This window comes from Onychostoma macrolepis, chromosome 06, assembly GCF_012432095.1.
Source record: "Onychostoma macrolepis isolate SWU-2019 chromosome 06, ASM1243209v1, whole genome shotgun sequence".
Taxonomy (NCBI): domain Eukaryota; kingdom Metazoa; phylum Chordata; class Actinopteri; order Cypriniformes; family Cyprinidae; genus Onychostoma; species Onychostoma macrolepis.
Window position 1 is genome coordinate 23,191,149 of NC_081160.1, and position 22,695 is coordinate 23,213,843.

A 22,695-nucleotide genomic window follows, 5' to 3' on the forward strand; every position below is an offset into this window, starting at 1 on the left:
GTGCACAAACTTAAAAAAAAAGGTATGCAAACATCTAAATTATATTACTAAACTATTTCTTTTTTTTTTTTACCCGGTCTCCTGGTTTGAGGATCTGCTCATTTTTGGTTCCCAGCTTGTTGAGGAGAGTGTAGGCCAGCTTTACACTACGACTCCACAGTTTCCCTGTCAATCACACACACCAATCACTCAGATTTTAAAGCCCTTAGACCTTTCTTGCTAATTCCAGCATCTGCTTTCAATCAAGGTAAGTGTTTTGCAGGTGACCTTGCTCAGTCTTACCATACGTAAGTGTATAAAGTGGTTTTCCAGTGATATCCAGAGCTGTGAGGGCAGGGCTCTTGCCTTGTGTGGCACCCCATCGAGCTAATGCTGCCTGAAGAGCAGGAGGCCAGTTACTGACCACACCCAACGGCTCCCCCTTCACCGGGATTATCTGCCGGCCTTCTGGCTTCGGGGTGTTAGGATCTGCCTGAGGAACTGTGGAAGAAGAAATACGCTGATCCACATTACTGCAGCTTTCTTTCAGAGTGTGTTTGATGTTTTCTGAATTCATTAACCTACCTTCTACAATCTCCTCTTGGTCATCCGTGAAGAACTCACTGAGTGGTGGGCGTTTGGGTCGTTTTAGTGTGTTTAGCAGCTGCTGAATCTTTGTGGATACACGACTGGACACTGGAACACCTACACCAGGATTGGGGTCAGGCAGGGTGGGATGAGACAGACGAACAAACACACACACACACTCACGCGCACACTCACGCGCACTTTCAACTGACCTGGGAATTTGTAAATCATGACTAAAGCATATGTGTGAATGTATATACATCTATTACACTCTCCTACAACTGTATCACCAGTTCTGGTCCAAAGATGCAAGATATACAATGACTTACAGATCAAATTAAATATAAAAACAATACATGTAAAATTATATACACCACCATTCCAAAGTTTGGGTTCAGTAAATGTTTTATTTTTTGGGAGAAAGTGAATACTTTTTTCAGCAAAGACGCATTAAATTGTAATAATAAAGAGTTTTACAGTGATTGTGTGATCGTGTGAGTTATGACTGCTGAAAATTCAGTTTTGTCTTCACAGGAATAAATTACATTGTATTATATATATATATATATATATATATATATATATATATATATATAGAATACAGTTATTTTGAATTGTAATAATATTTCACAATATCACTGTTCTACTGTATATTTTATCAAATAAGTTAAAACAGGGTGAGCCTTTAAAACATTAAAATAAATTTTTGCTAAACCCAAACTTTTGAAAGGTAGTGTATTCTCACATTTTTTGTACTGAGATATTTTTGTATTTTTTCTATACAAAAATACTAAAGGACTTTGTAGTATAGTACAAAAGTTGTAAGAAATTGTTTTATAAAACATTTATGGGGATTTTTAGGTGAGTAAATACTGGAAGAATTTACACTATTCCTTTAAATATCATACTAGTTCACTTGCAAAGCAGCCTTGATCAGAACCACATGTACGCAGAGATGCAGGGATGACTTATCTACGATTGTTTATTTATTTTCCTAAAGAAGTGCAGGGTTTCACTTGGGTTCACATTTCCTCTGTGTAACACATATATAGTACACAAGCACAAACACACAGTTTTAAAGTCAACCTACAGGACATGTCTAATTATGACTAATTATTACCTCTGCCTACTCTTCTCACTGACAGAGAAAAGCAACATGACACAAGTGGATAAAAGGTGGAAAAGAAAAAAGAAACGGGATGTGATTAATGAAGCAATCAAACACAGCATTCATAAAGACTTATTGAAATGTCCCTACTGAGATGTTAACACAAAGCTCTGAGAGGAATGAAAAGAAAGTTATGAAAAGGCGCTTAAAGGTTGACATACATTTTGAGAGTATGTATGTCTAATGTAGCACACTACAAATAAGTGTTTCTCTATTACTCTTTTTTTCCCCTCCACACACACACTCTCAGTACCGTCTGCTGTCTCCATCATGCTGGACCGGCTCTGGCCTCGACTCATGCCTCGCACCACGGCATTGGCAGGCAGATCTACACGAGAGCCTCTGGCCTGAGCTTGGGATGGCACATCAGGGGGTCCGACTCCTCCTACCGGATCTGGTACAAAATAACACATATTACTCACTCATACACAGCCCAGCTAAAAGTTTTAAAGAAATCATATTTACCCAAAATGAAACATTCATTTCTAATTACTTTGTCCCCCCAAACCTGCATGGCTTTCTTTCTTACGTGGAAAACAAAGAGGCAAACTTATCAGAATCATGTTTGTATCACTTTTTTTCAATACAACAATAATTCTCTTAAGAGTGTGTGTAAAACTATTTGCATTCAGTACTGGTTTCAGTACACGTTTCCTTGATTTACTTAAACTGGCGATAAGCCCAAAGATATTTTAGAGACAACATGAAATCAAACAGCCCCTATTTACTTTATTTATAGTATCTCTAGAATACTTTATTTTGATTTATCTAACATTCAAATAATTGTATATAATGTCATTTAAACTGTGTAAGTGACACCAATTTCCTACATATAGTAAACTACTGTTCAAAGGTTTGGGTCATTAAGATTTTATTTAAAAGAATTTAACACTTTCATTCATCGAGGATGCATTAACTTGTGCGGTCTTCAATTTGGGTTGTGCACTCATGGTCTTTGGGGTCTCTAGAGACCCCAAGCAAAACAATTTAATTTTGTAACAAAATATATATACTTTTTAAACAAATGTAATTTTACTCTGTTTATTAATGTTTTTACTCCACATTTGTGTAGTTTTTGGAGGATTTATGATATTGTTTAAATTTATATAAATAAATTTAAAAATATTTTTTTATATAGGTTTTTATACAAAAAACAGCTTTTTATGTAAAATTAATTTTATAAAAGACCCACATTTCTAACTTTCATTCATGGGGATAACATGGATCATTTGACATGGTTTAGTGTAAATTTTATGCCCATCTTTTGGAAATTGCACTTTCAAAAGTACAAAATCATCATTTTTACCAGTAGATGGCTGCAGAGCTCCACTGTTTGCTTTTTGCTATTTGACCAAATGAAAGATATCTTTTCACAAGTTTTTTAGTTGGATTCATATCTACATATTATGAAATCACAATTATAACAATAAAAATGACTTTTTGTCAAAGTTTTGCATTTTTAGAACTGAAAAAATCAGTTTTTCAATAATGTTACATTATGATTCGAATCAAACCTGAACAAGATGTTATAAATAGAAAAGTTGGAGTCTTTAGAGTTTATCATTTATTTCAATCATCTGTTTTTCATATAATTTTAAGTGTGTGTGTGGTGTGTGTGTGTGTGTGTGTGTGTGTGTGTGTGTATTTTCAAATAGCAAACAGTGGAGCTCTGCACCCACCTACTGGTAAAAATGATAATTTTTTACTTTTGAAAGTGCAATTTCCAAAAGATGGGCAAAAATTTTACAATAAACCATGTCAAATGATCCATGTTATCCCCATGAATGAAAGTTAGAAATGTGGGTCTTTTATAAAGTGAATTTTACATAAAAATCTGTTTTTTGTATAAAGACCTATATAAAACATATATTTTAATTTATTTATATAAATTTAAAATATATCATAAATCCTCCAAAAACTACACAAATGTGGAGTAAAAACATTAATAAACAGAGTAAAATTATATTTGTTTAAAAAAAACAATTATTTTGTTACAAAATTATGTTTGGTGCCTGGGGTCTCTAGAGACCCCAAAGACCATAAGTGTCTTTTTTTTTTCACACTAGCATAAAATCAAGAAATCATTCCAATTTTTTTTTTTATTTGTAGATCTAGAAAGTGTTGACCACCGTACAAAGTCTCATGCCATTTGGACAAAGAGAAATTTTTTTTTAAATTTAGCAAACGTCATTTGCGGGTCAAAAAGACCCCGAAGTACGCACAAGGGTTAACTTGTTCAACAGTGACAGTAAAGACTTTCATATTGTTAAAAGTAAATTAAAATAAACAAAGTAAAATAAATAAATGCTGTTCTTTTGGACTTTCGGTCACACTTTATATTAGGTGGCCTTAACTACTATGTACTTGCATCAAAAAATAAGTACAATGTACTTATTGTGGTCATATTGTATTGCAAAACACTATTGCTGCTATTGAGGTGGGATACGGGTAAGGTTAGGTACAGGTTTGGTGGTTTGGATAGGTTTAAGGGTGGGTTAAGTTGTAAGGGATGGGTCAACAGTGTAATTATAAATGTAATTACAGAAATTAATTACAGATGTAACTACATATAGGTATTTTTTAAAATATAGGTACAATGTAAAACCATGTATGTACACAATAAGTGCATTGTACCAAATGATTAATTTAAATGTAAGTACACAGTAGTTAAGGCCACCTAATATAAAGTGGGACCGGACTTTCTCTTCATCAAAGAATCCTGAAAAAATGTGTATCATGGTTTCCACAAAAATATTAAGCAGCACAACTGTTTTTAACATTGATAATAATATCAAATGTAAAAACAAATTTAATAATTCACTTTGTCATTATAGGAGTAAATACCATTTTTAAAAATATATGGAAAAAATCTTTAATATTTCACAATATTACGTTTTTTATTTTTGATCAAATAAATGCAGTCTTGGTAAGCATAAAAGGCCTCTTTCAAAAACCCAACCTTTAGAATGGTAGTGTCTCTTTCTTCTCACATTATAAAGTCATTTAATCACAAATCAATATTTCACGATATTTTTCATGTTATGTAGCTGAGTAATGTACATCTTTATCGTGAGATAATGTAAAGTGAGTCGCTTGTTATCCCGAAATAAACCTCTTCAGGGTGCTACAATATTGATCACCCTGTCAGGGTTTATCTTACCTACTGTCTGTACATTATCTCTTACATAACTGTCTGTGGTTTATTGTGTATCATAATCATCGTACATCATTGTTTTCATAATCTTTCACCAAAATGGATTAACTTTCTCTGCATCTGTGGGCTAAGGCTGTGTGGGTGGAGAAAAATAACATTAACCAATAATATCAGCCTACTGAATATTCCATTTCAGGTCTGATGCAAATTAACAGTTTTTGCAAGGGTGTGAATGCCGTTTCATGTTGTCTATACATTCTCAGTTGATTATTGGTAGATTTTCTAGTCTAAGGACATAGTATACAGACTGTCTAAACGTATGGTCTGCATTTCACACACACTCAAGGTACATTATTTGCAGGAAAATCACACTCACTGAATGAAGACAGCATGAGATCAAGTGTGTATTAAGATATGGATGATCAGTCCTGAACCACATAACAAGTTCACCCGCTTTATTAATTTTTCCTTATGGTCAGACTATCATTCATAGGCTTTAAACACACACAGGTAGAGCAGAGGCTTAAGGGTGGGGCATGTGGAGGGGCAGATAATATTCATAAATCACAACAAATTTCACAAACACAAGGAAAGGTGGAAGACTGCTAACACTCAATTTTACCTCTTCCTATTCTTCTCACTGACAGTCATGAAGGATATAAATGAACAGAAAATAAACATTTGGCAAAAGAAAACATAAAAGACAAACAATTTAGAAATAATAAAGCAACGAAAGCACATTGCAAAAACAGCTCAAATTAAAACTCAAAACCAAATGATGCAAATAAAAAATCTAAAGTGTATAAACGATGGCAAAAAGAGTGTGGGGTAACTGTGACTCACCGATGCGTGCCTGAGCAAAGGCCTCTGCCAGGGCTGAGGGCTGGGAGTGGGAGTGGGGCGGGTGGGCAGGTGCGGGTGGAGGCGGGACCTGCTGAGACTGAGGCTGAGGAGCCTGGGTGGGCCGAGACTCCCCATGGGAGAGAGTGGAGGAGGCAGAGGAGGAGGTGGAGGAGCCGTGCAGAGAGCTATTAATCCAGGTGTCTGGAGACTGCTGAGGACCTGCACTTTCACTCGACACGGCCTCATCATCAGAGGAAGAGGAGGAGTCTGGCAGAGAGAGCGAGAGAAAGACATAATTTAGACGAAAATAAATTAAAAGACAAGGAAGAGAATTATAGAATAAGTATAATGCTAAGAACTACTTAAGCCTTTTTGTATTATTATTTTTTTCCTAAGAATAGTAAATGTGGGTCACAATAAAATGTCATAAATTTTGCTACAAATTTTAACACCACAGCAAAAACAAAAGTTATGCTAAACATATATTTTAAATACATTAATGGATAGTAAATATATATTTATAATAAATAGATTTATATATAATAATAATAATAATAATAATAAAATATTTAAATGTAATTAGTTTTAGGTTTATTCCTTAATATCCATATGTATTATAAATCTATATTAATATTAACAAATTCAATTAACTCTAATTATATGTTCAAATAAAAGTTCCTTAAATTAAAACTATTTATAAGATTAGATATAAAAATTATTTAATTTAAAAGTAGTAAATGACTAAATGTTCCAAATTGAAAAATACAACATGAAATGCAAATTGTATAACTGATCTAACTCATCTAATATTGACTACATTATCATCAAATAAAATACATAAGGATAAGGATTTAACGCTATCAGAGTTTCACTGAAAAATTGCCATTTTAAAAAGGAAAAGTGTAAGATCTTGATCTAGCTATACTACTAACTATATGATGATATACTGTATGTCCTTACTATATGTGGTATGGTTCTGTAAGTTTACGTGAGATATTCTTCTCTAGCTCTCTACTATGTTAGTGTAATGGTTCATTTGGTGCTTGCATATTACCTGGTGGGGAGCAGTTGTCAATTGGTGACTGTACATATGCGGACCGACGTTTGGTTGGCATGGGCAGTGCCATCTTTTCCTCTTTATGCTTGGCCAACGCTGCCTGAACTGCCTCAGTGTGGATATCTGAGACAAAAAGAAAAAGAAAAAACTAGTAACAGGCCTTTTTTTTTTCCTTGGACCTCTGCACTTAGTGAGATGTTAACAGATGTTTGGTTTTCTTCAAATTGACAGGTACAATCAACCTTGAACATCCAGGGGTTAAATGCTTTGCTCCAGAGTACAAGAATGATTGGAATCTCATTAACTTGCTTTCTGTACCTTGATATAAATCAGTAACATTTGTATATCAGCAAAGCTTCTTAACCGACAGTAGTCGCCCATCAGAGTTTTGGTAATGCTTACATAACAAGGCCCTGAACATAAATTATGCAGTGAAATCAACTGAATGAATCCACAGAACTGATGAAAGTGCTTTCTGACAACAGTAGGACAGTAAAATTTATAATCACATCTGTGGCGAGCAACTGAACAAGCAACCTACAATCAAATAAGCAAGCTGCCATCTTGCAATTGCCGCAAAGCACCAGAAATCCACAATGACACATTTAATCTAGGCATCCATTTTGTCCATGTATGACTGCCATGGCAGATGACTAAACAGTTCTTACAAGGATGTGGTCAGAGAACAGGCAAATATTACAATCTGCAGACTCTCTGTAAACCTCAAAACCCATAAATCTTAAGTAAAGACCAGTCTATACACAGCTTGCAAACTGGGGTTCTGTGTTTTAAAGGTGAAGTGTGTCATTTGTTCAATGTTGAAATACTTTTTAATGTTCAGAGATCACTATAAGTAACCCATATGAGTGAGTTTCTAAGTAAGCCAGGAGCTGTATATCATTACACTGCTGTACATCATATTTTCTGAATGAAATCAAATACTACTTTCTTTCTAATTTTGCAGTGCTGCTTCTCTTTTGCTCTAGCATGTCACACTTTCTCACAAAATATGATGCATTTTGTAGCTCTTTGCTTTCAACAACCATGTCAAGGAAATCTTGTTATGAACTTGTGCTTATGTAAAGTTCTTTAACATATTTCTCCACTCCTTTGCAGTATATGTGATATATTTTGAATACTTCTATTTGTCACTAAAACGTTTGACTTTTGACGACATATTCTTTTGTGAAAAGAAAAAAAAAGCACTTGATGGAAAGGTTTTTTATACATATTTTTGAACTCAACATCAAATCAGCAAATGTTTTTTTTTTCCAAGATAAAGGGCTATTTTATTTTTGCTATTTTGCTTAGAACCGTTAGAGGCAAAACATTTCTCAGCCTCTATAAGACCTGAAAAAATTAATTGTTTTTTTTGTTCAGTGGCGCTAAAGGCAAAAACATCACCTTTGAATTTACACAAGATGAACTGGCTCACACTATAATGGCTGATAAAATGAAAATGAAATAGAAAACGATGTGTATGTTGTCAGGCTGTTCTAACCTGATCTGTAGCGTTCATCTCTCGTCCCACTGCTCCGGTGTGGACGCCGTGTGCGCCGGTGGCGAGAAGAGGAGGAGGACGAGTTCGAAGGGCCAGGTTCAGGTGCAGGTGCAGAGGCGGAGCTTGGACCAGGAGACTGTGCATCATAGGCCGGAGGCGGAGCTAAATCTGTAGAGACAATGAAGAGACAGTGAACTTCATGCAAACTAGCAGATGCAGTCAATGATTACAGAAAATGGAAGATATGAATGTGAAGTAGATGTGAAAAGCTTTGGTTTTCATCTCATATCTCTCCAGCATAAAAAAGACAAATCAGCCCAACAAATCCAACATATCTTGCATCAATAAAATAAGAGCAATTCATGCTGCAGTCCAATACATGAACAGTAGAGGGCAGTGCAGAGGGACTCTAGATGGAACCCTCCAACCTCAAGAGGAACAGCCTGAGAAGATGTTTCATAACCACATTATCATATGAGTCAGTGGACTACTGAGAAAAACAAGGAGAGAGAGATAATATGGCAGAAAAGGAGATGGAGGGAAGAGGGGGCATAAGCAGAGATATTTCTGTAGTTCTTACTTTGTGTTTGTGTCAAGTAGGGTGCTAAAACTTTGGCCCTCTTCTTCTCGTATCCTTTTTGTGTGATGTCACCTAAAAAAGAGAGATAACATGATTAAAAACATAAACAGCATAAATTCAACATTAAAATTTGAGATACATTTTTGGTTGAACGTCGACAGATTTTGATTGGACAAAAACAGAATAATATTCAACATGAGGTCGCCTTCCAAAAAGTTTGTATACAGTTCAAATACAAAACATGACTACATTAGATCACAAAAAAATGAAATCAAGTGGCATTTGTTTTAAAAAAGGTAACAAAAAACACCTAAAGCTAATTTATTTACAGCTTAATTATCAAAACACTATTGTGGGGTCAGTGCATTTCTTTTGTAACCCAGTGTAAGAAATTAATGTAAGTAATTTTTATAAATTAAGTAATTTTGCATTGTTAAACAGAAATTATGAATTAAAATAAAATTGTAAATGATTGTCAACATATTAAAATAACTGTGGTTTTGTATATATATATATATATATATATATATACTAATACTACTCAACATGGATGCATTAAATTGATCAAAAGTGACAGCATTTACAAAGTTACAAAATATTTATATTTGTAATAAATGCTGTTCTTTTGAACTTAATTCATCAAAGTATTCCAAAAGAAATGATCATTATCATTTTTACTGTATATATGATCAAATAAATCCAGCCTGGTCGAACATAAGAAAACAAAAACTGTTCAACAGTAGGGTATAGGCATTGGCACTGTAGTAGCAGATTATTAATAATGATAATGCTAAATAATATCGGGTAAAATACGATTTCATAGGAACACATTTTAGCTGTTGATGGAGGAGGTTTGGAAACACTGGTTTAGAGAAACCCAAACACCCAAATCCTCAAAGATCATCACCATCTTACACTCTAACAGCCAAGCTGATTTGAGTGAGTTAGTGCTGGACTCATGTGTGTGCTCGTGAGTGTGAAAAAGAGCAGAATGTGTAATCTAGTGGGATTATGCAGGATGGAGGGAGCTTTGGTTATGATACGTGAGCAGCTCAGGCTCATTTCAACACATCCCCCGAAGGGGAAAGATTTCAAAAGAGATAACACAAAAATTTTCATTATAATCCCATAGAAATCAGACTGGCCCATACGCTTAAGCACTGACAGTAAACGGCAGAGATTCATGAAACAGGCCACTAAACAAATCATTCTTTCGAAAGCATTTTCAACATTAAAAAAAGAGAAAACAGCGAAAGAAGAGTCAACTCCCATAAGTAATGCATGAGGACTGAACCCAGCTGCACCATGGGATATTTTTAGCTTCACCAGACTGTTCTATCACATGTAGCTATGAAGGGGGCTGTGTGTATGTGTATGTTCAGTGTTATTCAGAAAGAGTGGTTTTGAACTGCAGTAAATGAATGTCAACTTTCAAGACAAGTCAATACGCTCTTGTAAGTCAACCGCAAACTAGAAGGTTTTATTGGTGGCCTAAGGTGGTCCGCTCCACACTGAGGCTCAGATGGATTGTGGTTGGTTGTTGGGAGAATGATGATGATGAGAAGTGAGTGACAACAGACTGAGGCAGAAATCTACATTAAGCCTTGACCACTCACTCACTCACACACATGACATGACCTAAAGTTAGACATCAACACACACTGTCAGTCTATGAATCAGTAACCTGTAACATTTATGCTACAATCCCACCACAGAATCTCACTTCCACTAATTATAGATCTTAAAAATCATAGAGATTTGGGTCTTTCAATCTAATATAGCAAAATTCCCCATTCAAAACCATATAACCTGCAATCTGATGTCTGAGCAATAATCTGTATTAACCTGTAATCCAGACATTATGCCTGAAATCTAACCTTAATTTCAAAGTTAACTCTTCTAAACTGTAATTCAAATATACTAAACTGTCCTGAAAGATAACGTACTCCAGGACTTATAGACAAACTGGCTTGAGATCCAAATCTAGTATCAATGCAAAAAATCCACTCCTATAATCCGATATTTATCATACAAATCGAATCCAAATACTTTTGTAATATGGATCCTTAGTCTGAATGGAGCTGATATCGGAACATCAAGAGAAAAATCTTTTTAATCATGACAGCACTGTAATCTTGTATTTGCAAGCAATTATGGGCAAAACTCCTATAACAAGTGACCTTTTTCAGTTCAGCACTTCTTTTCCTGTCTCTGGCATTTTCCATAATTTAGTTTATGCATACATAAACATCTACTGGCATGCATGCATACACACATACAAACACATGGGGATTTTCTTGGCCCTGAGAGAAAGGAGGTGAGAGAGGACGGCACTTTAAAAGATAAAGCTACATGAGTATTACAGTTAGACTGCATTAGCAAAACAGAAATGATTAGAGATAATCTTTAAAAGTTCCTCTGGCAATCTATAAGGGTCTTAAATTTAAAATTTACATTTTACACGCATATTCATATTAACAAGAGAGATTAAATGGAATAATAAAGGCTAAACACATTGCTATTCAAATATTTGTGGTCACTAAGATTTTATGCTTTTGAAAGAAGTCTCTTTTGCTCAGCAAAGCTGCATTTATTTTCTTAAAAATACAGTAAAATTGTAATTTTGTAAAATATTAATAATTTATCATTTAAAATCATTCTTTGCTATTTTAATATATCCTAAAATGTGATTTATTCCTGTGATGGAAATTCTTGAAAAAAAAAAAAAAACTTGGTGTTAACGGTTTCACATTATGCATTTTCTGTAAAGGTAATTACAATAGAGACAGAACCATCTAATCCCTCGGTGACTTTCTGTACGACAGACATGCACACCAGCTGCTCGGACTGTGGGAAAGTTGGATCTGGAGCAGGAATATGTGTCTCTCACTGACTAGAGTGTGTGTATGAGGGAAAGAGAGAGAGATGGACAAACATCTTTTTTTAATTGACTGTGAGAGAGAACTTGTCTTGTTCTTTAGAAAAGCGTTAACTTTCCCTGACTACAATGTTTTCAGATACTTATATCCACCCTCCCTCTGGTGTGCTGCATCACTGGCCCTGAAACACTACGACACAACAGAGCGCTCACAATGACTTTCACTCAAGACACAATACAGCTATCTCTCCATTGTGTCCCTACACACACACACACACACACACACACACAGCCTTGGTTACCCACCACCAGATGGTGACTCACCATTCAGCAACTGCCAACACTGTATCACACTGTACTGAAGTTGAATTTCATTGCCCTCCTTCACTGTTCTTTTGTCCACATCCAACATTCTGTCTTTCCTTACACACACACACACACACACACATTTCCTTTCCCTCTGGATGATGTCATGTTCTCCAGTGCTAAATCTTCTACCCTATGACATGGTTTCCTGTTCTGCTGAGAATATAAAAACAGACTGTGAGAGACAGAGAGAAACACAGACAGACAAGAGAGTGACAGTGAAAAAGACACAACAGGGAGCTCAACTCATTCTTATCTGTTCTTGGCTCTTTCTGTATAATACAACCAGCTCCACAAACCGGCTTTGAAAACCTGCTCATGGAAACAGTAAAGTCAGGGTTACCAGGGTGTGTGCATGCAGGTGAGAACAAGACTCAAATTACCACTTTACACACCTGGGAACATGCCTTGTCAGGTGTAACCTTCCTAATTCACTTTGTAACAGTATATATGAAGATGATCTGACCTGTGTTTACAGTGTGCTTTACCGGATGCAACTGCAAATGTAAATGTTGTCGAACTTTATCATGAAGAGATGTCCAGATCACCCAAAATCAAAATAAAATAAAGTTTGAAACCTTAAAAAGATTGTAGGACCCTTATGATTTTTTATTTTATTTTTGTTTAAATAATGACATTATTTTTAGGGACAATTTTACTTAAACTCAATCTCAATTTATTCAATTCTCATTGGAGTCTGAATTCAGAGTCTCATTCTCACTATTGTAACATGAAATTTTTTTTAAATATATATTTTATATAAAAAACTGTTACGTTGTTTGTTTTACTGCATCTAGCAGTAAAAATGTGATTATAAAAAATAATTTCAGTATTGAGAATAATGATTAAAAAATAATGAGAAACACAAGAATTAGGGGGTGAATGTTTAATTGTGCTGAAAATAAATGTCACAAAAAAACTACTGGACCTAATAGCCTTTATTTACTTTTATTTAATAATTTTATTTAATTTTACTTTGTTTTAGGATAAAACATGGCACATCCTTACTTTTCCAGGTTTTGCGAGATACACTCCCTTTCTAAGGCTGTTATTAATGCTGATATGTAAAGTTAGGGATCTGAACCAAACCCAAAATGTTTTGTTTCTTGGCACATAATCTATACGACATTGTTTATGCCTTGAACATGAATATTATCAAATTATGTGGCTTGTTGAGGAGAGTTTTTTTTTCTTGGCAGATATATGACACATATATATATAATAATAATAATAATATATATATATATATATATATATATATATATATATATATTACAATCATGTGAAAAATTTAGGACACCCTACTGAATTCCATGGTTTTCCTTATCAGGACATAAGAAAAAAATAACTAGTTCTTTCTAGGTCTTAAAATTTGGAAAATAAAACCTCAGATGAACAACAACACCTAACATATTGCACCGTGTCATTGTTTATTTAACAAAAATAAAGCAAAAATGTAAAAGCCATGGGTGATAAAATTAGGACACCCTTACTGTTAACATAAGAATTAAGAGGGTAAGTAGCAGTCGGGCACTGTCTGCTAATCAAAAGCCTTTGATTAACTGAAGTCTGAGCACCTCTATAAAAGCAGATGTTTTGGCAGTTTGCTGGTCTGGAGCTTTCAGGTGTGTGTTAACACAATGCCAAGGAGGCAAGACATCAGCAATGATCTTAGAGAAGCAATTCTGGGAAGAGTAATATGGCCATTTCCAAACAATTTGAAGTCCATCATTCCACAGTGAGGTAGATTATTCACAAGTGGAAGACATTCAAAACAGACACCAATCCTCCCAGGAGTGGACGTCCCAGGAAATTCACCCCAAGATCAGACCGTGTAATGCTCAGAGAAATTACAGACAACCCAAGAACTTCACCAAATTCATGACAGTGCAGTTAGAAAAATATGGGACAAGTATGGCATGTTTGGAAGGCTTGCCAGAAGAAAGCTTCTTCTATCTAAAAATGCAGGGCAGCACGGTTTAGGTTTGCAAAGTTGCATCTGAACAAACCATAAGTCTTCTAGAACAATGACCTTGTCAGGTGAGACCAAAGTGGAGATGTTTGGCCATAATGCACAGCAGCACGTTTGGTGAAAACTTAACAAGCATATAAACACAAACACCTCATACCAAAAGTCACACATGCTGGTGGAGGGCTGATGATTTTGGGCTTGACCTGGGCACCTCACAGTCATTGAATCGACCATGAACTCCTCTGTGTACCAAACTATTCTAGAGTCAAACGTGAGGCCATCCATCCAACAGCTAAAGCTTGACCAAGATTGGGTGATGCAACAGGAAAATGATCCCAAGCACACCAGTTCTGCAAAAGGTTCTCCAGACCTCATCCTGACTGAAATGCTGTGGTGAGAACTGTGTATAAACAAATGCCCACAAACCTCAATAAACTGGAGCAACGTTGTAAAGAGTGGGACAAAATTCCTCCACAACGATGTGAGAGACTGATAAAATCATACAGAAAATGATTACTTCAAGTTATTGCTGCTAAAAGTGAATCTACAGGCAATTGAATCATAGGGTGTCCTAACTTTGTCACACATAGCTTTTCCATCTTGGCTTTGCTTTTGTTAATTAAATAATGGCAGAGTGGGATATGTCATGTGATATTTTTCATCTGAGACTTTATTTCCAAATTTTAAGACTTTCCAAGGACCAGATCATTTGTTATTATCTCCTGATACAGAAAACCATGGAATTAAATAGGGTGTCCTAACTTTTTCACATGACTATATACACACACACACACACAGACTATACCATAACACTTGTGCCAGCAAGCAGTCACCTAGCAACCACCCGACAACAACCCAAAAACCACTCAACACTTTTAGCAGCACTCACAACACAACCCACTAGATTTGTGCAGGAAAGCACCATTCACATTGTCCTCAGCTATTTATACAATTATGTTGCGACACAAAAATTATACACTTCACCTTCCAGCAGCCCTCTAATAAAGGTCATACTGTGTGGTGTGTGTAATATAGTTCAAAGGTTTTATGTCATGCTGTTTTAGCTGTTCTTGCAGCATATGGGCTTCTTACTGCTTTAAGCTTTATTCGTTATGAATGAGACCAGCCTAAGGAGAACTCTACTGTTACCATAGCAACTATGACTCTAAATACAACCCACTTAAATACATACATACAACAAAAAAACAAAAGCCTGTTCAGATGAGAAATTATCTGTGCGTATTTGGAGAGATCATTTTACTTTTAGCCACAATAAATGCACAGGGACATTTAAAATTTCTGAGTGAACATACAGCCACAAACGTCTGAAACTTTTTTTATGCATTTACACAGCTGAGAAACAGAATTACAACATACAAATTAATTACGAATACCATTTTCAGTCACGTGCTGTCTAGTTAAACATTACAACATGGAGGTCTGATTCCACCACTGAGTAAAAAATAATTAAAAAAGGAAATTGTGATTTTATATTACTTGCGTGATATAAACTCGCAATTGCAAATTACAAAGTCAGAATTGCGTGATTTAAACTTGCAATTGTAAAAAAAAAAAAATGCCAGAATTGTGAGCTGACTTTTTCCCCTCAGAGTTGGAAATCATAACTCACAATTGCAAGTTTTATATCTCACAATTCTGAGAAATAAGTCAAAACTGTGGGATATGAACATGCAATTGACCTATCGGTAAGCCCCTCCCCTCGAACGCAGACTAGCCAATGGCAGTCGAGTATCAGATGCACGGGGAGCGGAACTCAGACATCTTTAGGTTTCAGCGCCATAGAGAAACATTGGAAGATCCGAAGCTTGCATCGGTTTTATGGGGTTTATGCTTCAAAAACGGAAAAACTATGTGCCTGGGGTACTTGATTCACTGATTCCAGGTATCCTGAGAGGATGGGCAATATAATTTATTTTATTACATTTCCTGAATCCAAACAAAACAGAGCAAAATGTCCTTAAGTATTCACCCCAATACAAATGAAGACAAAAACATTCATTTTCTGGTTGTCATACAGTCATTAAGCATGTTACAATTAGTTACAATTTTCATCAGAACGTTAACGTTATCTTGTGCTTTAGCAAGGTATCTCTGGCTAAAACTAGCTAACGTTAAAGTTAGTGAGTCCATGCTAATGTACAAACCTAAATAGCGGACTGTTCTCACGTCTTGTACAGTGTAGGTCAAAAACACATAAACGAAGGTCTACATTTCATTGCCTCTCCATATTAAACTGGTTAAATGTACATTAATTTAATCGTACCCTGCCATACACGAACAGTGTTGATCCTGCATGTTGTCATCCGATCGTGATGACCGACCGTAATATGAGACTTCTCCCGCTTGCATTGTGATCTATAAACCCTTGCTTCGAGTTACCGACCGTATTTATTTTAAAATATTTTATAAATCGCTCCATGGAATATTTAATTCCCATTTGGTGGCCTTCTGTGTCCAAAATTGTGCAAAAACATAGTGGGACATGGTTTTCACACTGCAGCTGTCATTGTAAGACTGTGCGCAACTCCGTTTGTTTGCCCGAGGGAGCAACAGTAACTAAGGGGGGCGGGGCTTACCGATAGGTCAATTGTGTGAAAAAAAGTCATAATTACATAATAGTTTTTTTCTTATGATTGTAAGTTTATATGCTGCAATTTTGACTTTATAACTTGCAATTCTGACATTATAACTTGCAATTGCGAGTTTATATCTCACAATTCTGAAAAAAAAAAATAGTCAGAATTGAGATAAAAAGTAATATTTATCTTTTAAATTTTTTATTCCATGGCGGAAACAAGCTTCCATAGTTACCTGAGTATGTGTTATGAGAGAAACTGGCAGTTTGGAAAAACTCTGCTCCCTGACAGAATAGTGTATGCTAGTCTGCTGGAAGTAAAGTGTGCATCTCTTCTTTTTCAATCCTGATGTCCATCACAGACCGGTGAATAATTCAGTTACCGAGGAACCCATATCGCAAGCATTGCAGAAGATATTAACTATTAACATGTCCTGCGTGACACGCACTTGAGAGCGAGCTAGCTAGAGAAACCAAGAGAGAGTTTTTTTTTAAAGGAGTCAACAAACATGGTGGGAAAGAGGAGAAAACAGAGAGGAGATAGTGGGAGAGCCAGCGCAACATGTCAGAAAGCTTGCTGTGAATCATGGGTAAATGAGTGCATTTGCTTCCCGATGCTCTGTGACCTAGATTAGAGTAATCTCTCTGTTTCTGTTTTGTCCCTAGGTCTCTCTCTCCCACTCTATCTCTTTCTCTCTTTTTCTTTACAACTCAGAAAGCCTGCCTGTCCTCCTACAGTCACAGTGGGCGCTTCAGCTACTGAGGTTACCTGAACAGATGCACACAATCAGACATTATACAGCTGGTCCGAGCCTCTTTAGTTTAAGTATATGCTGACCAGCTATGGAAGAGGATTTCCACACACACACACACACACACACACACACACACACACAGCTCATTTGATCAGCTTAAGTACATAAAAGCGTCTGAGTATGTGCTGGGAATTCAAGCAGAGATCATGACTGCTCAGCCCTGATGCTTTCAATGGTGCTCATTGTGTGTGAGTGTGTCACAACCTCCTATCTCCACCCCTCTTTCTCTGTCATGAAGACACACACAAACAGAAACAAACTATTTCATTCACAACACACGTTCATTACAAATAATGAATACATGATGATGGTGGAGTCTCTCATCTCCTGTCTTGTTACTGTAAACAAATACATGCACACAAGTAATTACTTTAAATGCTATACAAATATATACTTAGTAAATATATTATTTTATGACTTATTTTGTATAAAATGTGTGGGAAATTTTGCAATTCCTGGCTACATACATTTAAATGTATAAATATTTTAAGTATATGTAAGGATATTTTTAAATGAAATATTAAGCCTATTTGTATAATTTTCAGGGCTAGAAAATAAGAATGTTTTGTCTGCTGGCCCAGTAGAAATGTAGCAATTTTAGCAACATAATTTAAATGTATGCATATTATATGCAAGGGTATTTTGTATTTAATATTAAGCCTATTTGTATAATTTACAGAGTTCAACAATAAGTATTTTTTTCTCTATTGGCACAGGGAAAATGTAGCAATTTTTAGATATATATTTATAAATGTATGGATGTTACTGTATATGTAAGGATATTTTTATTTAAATTTAAACCTATTTGTATAATTTACAGGGCTTGACAAAAATAATGCTTTGTCTGCTGGCCCAAGAGAAATGTTTTGTAAATTTTTTTTAAATGTATGCATATTATTTGCAAGTATATTTTTATTCATTATCATTTGATTTTAAGGACTTTTTATCATATGGATATTATATGTAAGGATATTTTAATTACAATTTAAGACTATTTGTATAATTTACAGGGCTCAATAATAACCATTTTTTTCTGCTGGCCCAGGGAAAGTGTTGCAAAACATATTTTATAAATGTGTACATTTTATTTGTAAGGATATTTTGATAACTATTAAGCCTAATTAAAATTAAGATTTCTGTACAAAACAAATCTCAAATTTGTTGTTGAATATCTTTAAAATATGTCACTTTACAGAAGTAAAATAAGAAGTAAATGCACAGCCCTAGAGAGGGAGAATTATTATTATTATTATAAATCAAATCATTCATACCATCCTTAGCCACATGTGGGGTGCAATGTCCAAAAAACATTCCATTAGCATGGTAACATATCCAATTCCGTCATATTTTACAGTATTATTTTGATAGTGACAACTGTTACTATTCATACAAATGTGTTAATATTGTCATAACACATTATTCTGCTATTAAAACAATAAAAGGCCTACATTCACTCAGCAGCCTAGAAATTACAGCAGCTCTATAAACTATTGTTGTCAAACCTATGGCCATAACTACACTACTACTATGTCTGAACCCAAACAAAAATCATGGAAGCAGGGTCTTTGAGCAGTGAGCTGGAAGCAGCCATAATCCCACTGGTCCTTCAAAGACTGAAAGAGTCTTTCATTGTGACCTTTTCTTTGTGCTGTCATCTATACAGTCATTAGTGCAAGGAAAGACAATATGGGTGTGATGCTAAACATATGCTCATATTCATGACAAACATTACTCTAAAGCAAACCTTGCTACTTAGTCAGTTTTGACTGTATTTTTAAGACTGCAGTAGGCATCGCCTGTCAAAGAGCCAAAAAGTGAAGACTGTAGGTGGGGACTTTGAATCGTGCCAGGACTACGCAGAAACAGATACGCAGTCTTAGCTAATCCATAAACATATATATAACGCATACTTCAGGAAGCCAACCTTTGGAAAATTAAAAACACATAAAAGACAGAAAGAGATAAGCATGTGTGTGTTTGCAAAACTACACCAGCAAGGACACAAGATGATGTACGCATCTGTCCAAAAATCCAAAAACACACGACAATAGTAAGTGAAGCCAAAAGCAAACTAGCCCATCATTTGTAATCTGCCTCCAGGTGCTCTCTTGATTTGCTGTGTGGGAGACACTGAGAATGAGTGCAGGCTGCACTGATGGTAGATCAGCTGTTATTTCAAACGATTCTCTGGTGCAGAGATAAATGAGAATCTCTTTTTATATTTCGGTAATGCTGTTTAAGATATTGTTTTGCTCTTCTGAATCTTTCATACACCACTGCTGAAAGGCTTATATAACACATAAGGATGACTAAACACACACGCAAACAAACAGAGCCCCTTCTGCAATGAATCACAATGACAATAACTGCACATTAAATGTAAACAACCACACACACACACACATATCTGTGTCATAATTTCTGTGTATTTCTGATCAACTGAGGTCTAGACTCATCGTTCATGCTGAAGACCATTTAAAATCCTAAATAAAAGTAATATTTTGTTTATGTGAATAAATTTATACATGTGCATATAGCCTACATGTTATGGGCATGATATTGAAGATATATTCAAAGGCTCAAAAAAAGTTTCCCATGTGACACCGGTCCACTCTATGCCAAGTTCCATTGTCTGAGTGAGCGATTTACATGTCTTGTGGCAAGCTGTTTTAACATTTATTATATAGAACCAATGTTACTAATACTTATTTTAATGTATAAATGCACTTCAATAGTGCCTAACATTTTCTTCAAATTTGCAGTTAACTGTTACTAGCAATTACTGGATAGTAAATTTAAAATTTTGCAAATTTTAGTGCTTGCAAATATTTAATATCGGTCTGTAGTTGGGATATTGAGAGTTAATTTATGTTTAATGGTCTGTATTTATTTCATAAAGTTTGAAATATTTATAAATAATAATTTACATCTTTAAAAAGTTTTAAATAATTGAATACAATGAATAAGACCTAATACCTAATAGTACTACTGAAAATGGGAAAAGTACATACTGATATGTGATTAGAATACATTAACATTACATTATAACTATTTATTATTACCTAATGATAGGCCTTCGTGGAATTCAATGGAATAATTAGCAAAGGAATAAGTAATATCTAATGCACAAGTACTAGAGAAATTAAAAAAATACTAGTCATTATTGGTAATACTTATTATACAAGTAATAAGTAAAAAAATAAGTACCATTAAGGAAATTTTAAAAATGTACCTTTTCATTCTAAGGAACAAATGTTAAAACGGCTTGCCATACATGACCTCTCATTGAATCTTATATGGGTGTTTATTGTTTATGCAGGAAAAATTAAGTTTGGGTCTATTAAAAGCACTGTCAATGTGTCAAGCAGTACACTCATTAATGAAGCATCAAGCCTTAGGATAAATGTTAGTTTGCCCATTATAGTTTACCCATAAAGAGAGTACCCATTACAATAACAGCCATATATAGTGTAATATTACAAAAGCTATTGTGTTGTAAACAGCATTACATATTTTTTCCATTATAAGATTAAGTAAAGACTAAATATACAACTAACACTGAATACTACTTAGCTGATGGAGTCTGTATGAAGTATGAAGAGACACATGCAGAATAACCGTGGCCTATAAATAATCACATAAATGCATCCAGCGCGCCTCACAGACTCGGTGTTTTTGTTTTGCGCAATGTAACAGTAAATAAGGAAACATATTAGAGTAATGTCAGGACAATTAAAGAGCAAAACAAAGCGGAACAGACGTTTAAAATGCGGATAAATGCGAGGCTGAACCAGTGAGATGCAGAAAAAGAGGTCAGTATGTTTCCGCGAGCGGCGGCGACATTGAAGCATCATCATCACGGAACCTGTGTGTGTGGATGCTCTTACTGAGGATGCAAGACTGAGCCTGTCAATTCAGTACGTGTCCATCTAAATGCACGCGTTGAAACAAGGAAGGAAGAGCCGTTGTTGTTTAAAGGCTTACCCTCCGACAGCTCCAGGTCCAGCTCAGCGAGCTGCTCCCGGACCTCTTGGGGAAGAGCGGACACATCCACACCGCGCTCCGCCATTATGGCCCAAAACCAGGGGGAAGAACGGCGCAGAGCGGTTTACCGACAACAAAAATGCCCCCTGTCCTCCTCACAGTGAAAAACAAATGGTATTAGACAGCAGACCAAGCTCCATCATCTCCGCCATGCCGAGAGAGAAATCCCAGCCGATGGGAAGAGTCACATGACCAGCTCGGGATGAGGAGTCTGAGCCTGTGCTCTGAAGCCGCGGCGGTTTTGCTCCCTCTGGTGTGGCGAGAGAGAATCTTTACCTAATGCAGTTGCTTCAATTCAAACACAAGTAATGTTTTTTTTCTCCCAAATTTTAAATCCTGTCGTTATTTACTCACCTTTATGTCTTTCTAAATCCTTGTCCTCTTTCGTGAAACACAAAAGGAGAAGTTTTGAAGAAGCTTCAGGCAGCTATGCAACATACTAAGTCTGTCAAAAGATGAAAAATAACACTATATAGAGATTTTGCAAGACAAGTGGGCGAATTTTGGGTCGATTATTCTTTCGACGTGATTTACACAAGTAGGGCATGTTACTGGATCACTACTTTTACTCATAAAGGATATTAACAAACAAAAAGAAACAATCAAAAAAAAAAAAAAAAAAGCCATCAATTTTTAAGTGTCATGAAGGGAATTCTCAGAATGTCAATTTACATTTAGTTGTTTTTGTTTTTTTCTCTGGAAGTTCTTTTCACGCTTAGAAACGATACATTTAACAGTATTTTACTGTAAAATCTCATTAGGTCTATTAGTTTTTTTTTTTTTTTTTAATGTATATAGCAAAGGTACTTATTAACCAATTAACAGGTTCTTACTGTTACATTGACAATATTCCCCTGTAAAATTAGATTACATTTTTACAAAGATATTTATTAATCCAAGGAACATGTCCTACCTGTGTACATATCATTGTAAATATTATTAAATACACGGGCAATGTACAAGGTTTGTATTGTTTATATCACTCACACTGATAAACAACACAATGCATATGCACCTCATTCAAGCGAATCCATACACACAGAGCAGTCATGCACACAAATCCCACCGTACCACCTCTATATACACAGAGGAATAGATCACCTTCAAAACAAGATGATAAATATTGCAGAAAACCTGCTCAACGCATCTCATTG

The 22,695-nt window shown here is 35.4% G+C and overlaps 1 protein-coding gene across 4 annotated transcripts in view; it reads right to left on the bottom strand.

The window, feature by feature from the left end:
• The window catches only part of dip2bb (disco-interacting protein 2 homolog Bb), a 39,695-nt gene extending 17,934 nt beyond the window's left edge, over positions 1 to 21,761 (bottom strand). For 2 of the 4 annotated variants that reach the window (XM_058779324.1, XM_058779322.1), the window contains exons 1-10: positions 21,482 to 21,761; positions 8,871 to 8,942; positions 8,291 to 8,458; positions 6,787 to 6,912; positions 5,733 to 5,999; positions 1,989 to 2,129; positions 1,688 to 1,705; positions 565 to 684; positions 283 to 480; positions 74 to 165 (exon numbers count right to left, since the gene is read on the bottom strand). In XM_058779324.1, the coding sequence (XP_058635307.1) occupies positions 74 to 165; positions 283 to 480; positions 565 to 684; positions 1,688 to 1,705; positions 1,989 to 2,129; positions 5,733 to 5,999; positions 6,787 to 6,912; positions 8,291 to 8,458; positions 8,871 to 8,942; positions 21,482 to 21,566 (1,287 nt within the window). In that variant the 5' untranslated portion in view covers positions 21,567 to 21,761. The remainder of the gene's footprint in view (positions 1 to 73; positions 166 to 282; positions 481 to 564; positions 685 to 1,687; positions 1,706 to 1,988; positions 2,130 to 5,732; positions 6,000 to 6,786; positions 6,913 to 8,290; positions 8,459 to 8,870; positions 8,943 to 21,481) is intronic. The other 2 variants (XM_058779325.1, XM_058779323.1) reach the window with 1 other exon arrangement.
• Between the last annotated feature and the right edge of the window lie 934 nt (positions 21,762 to 22,695).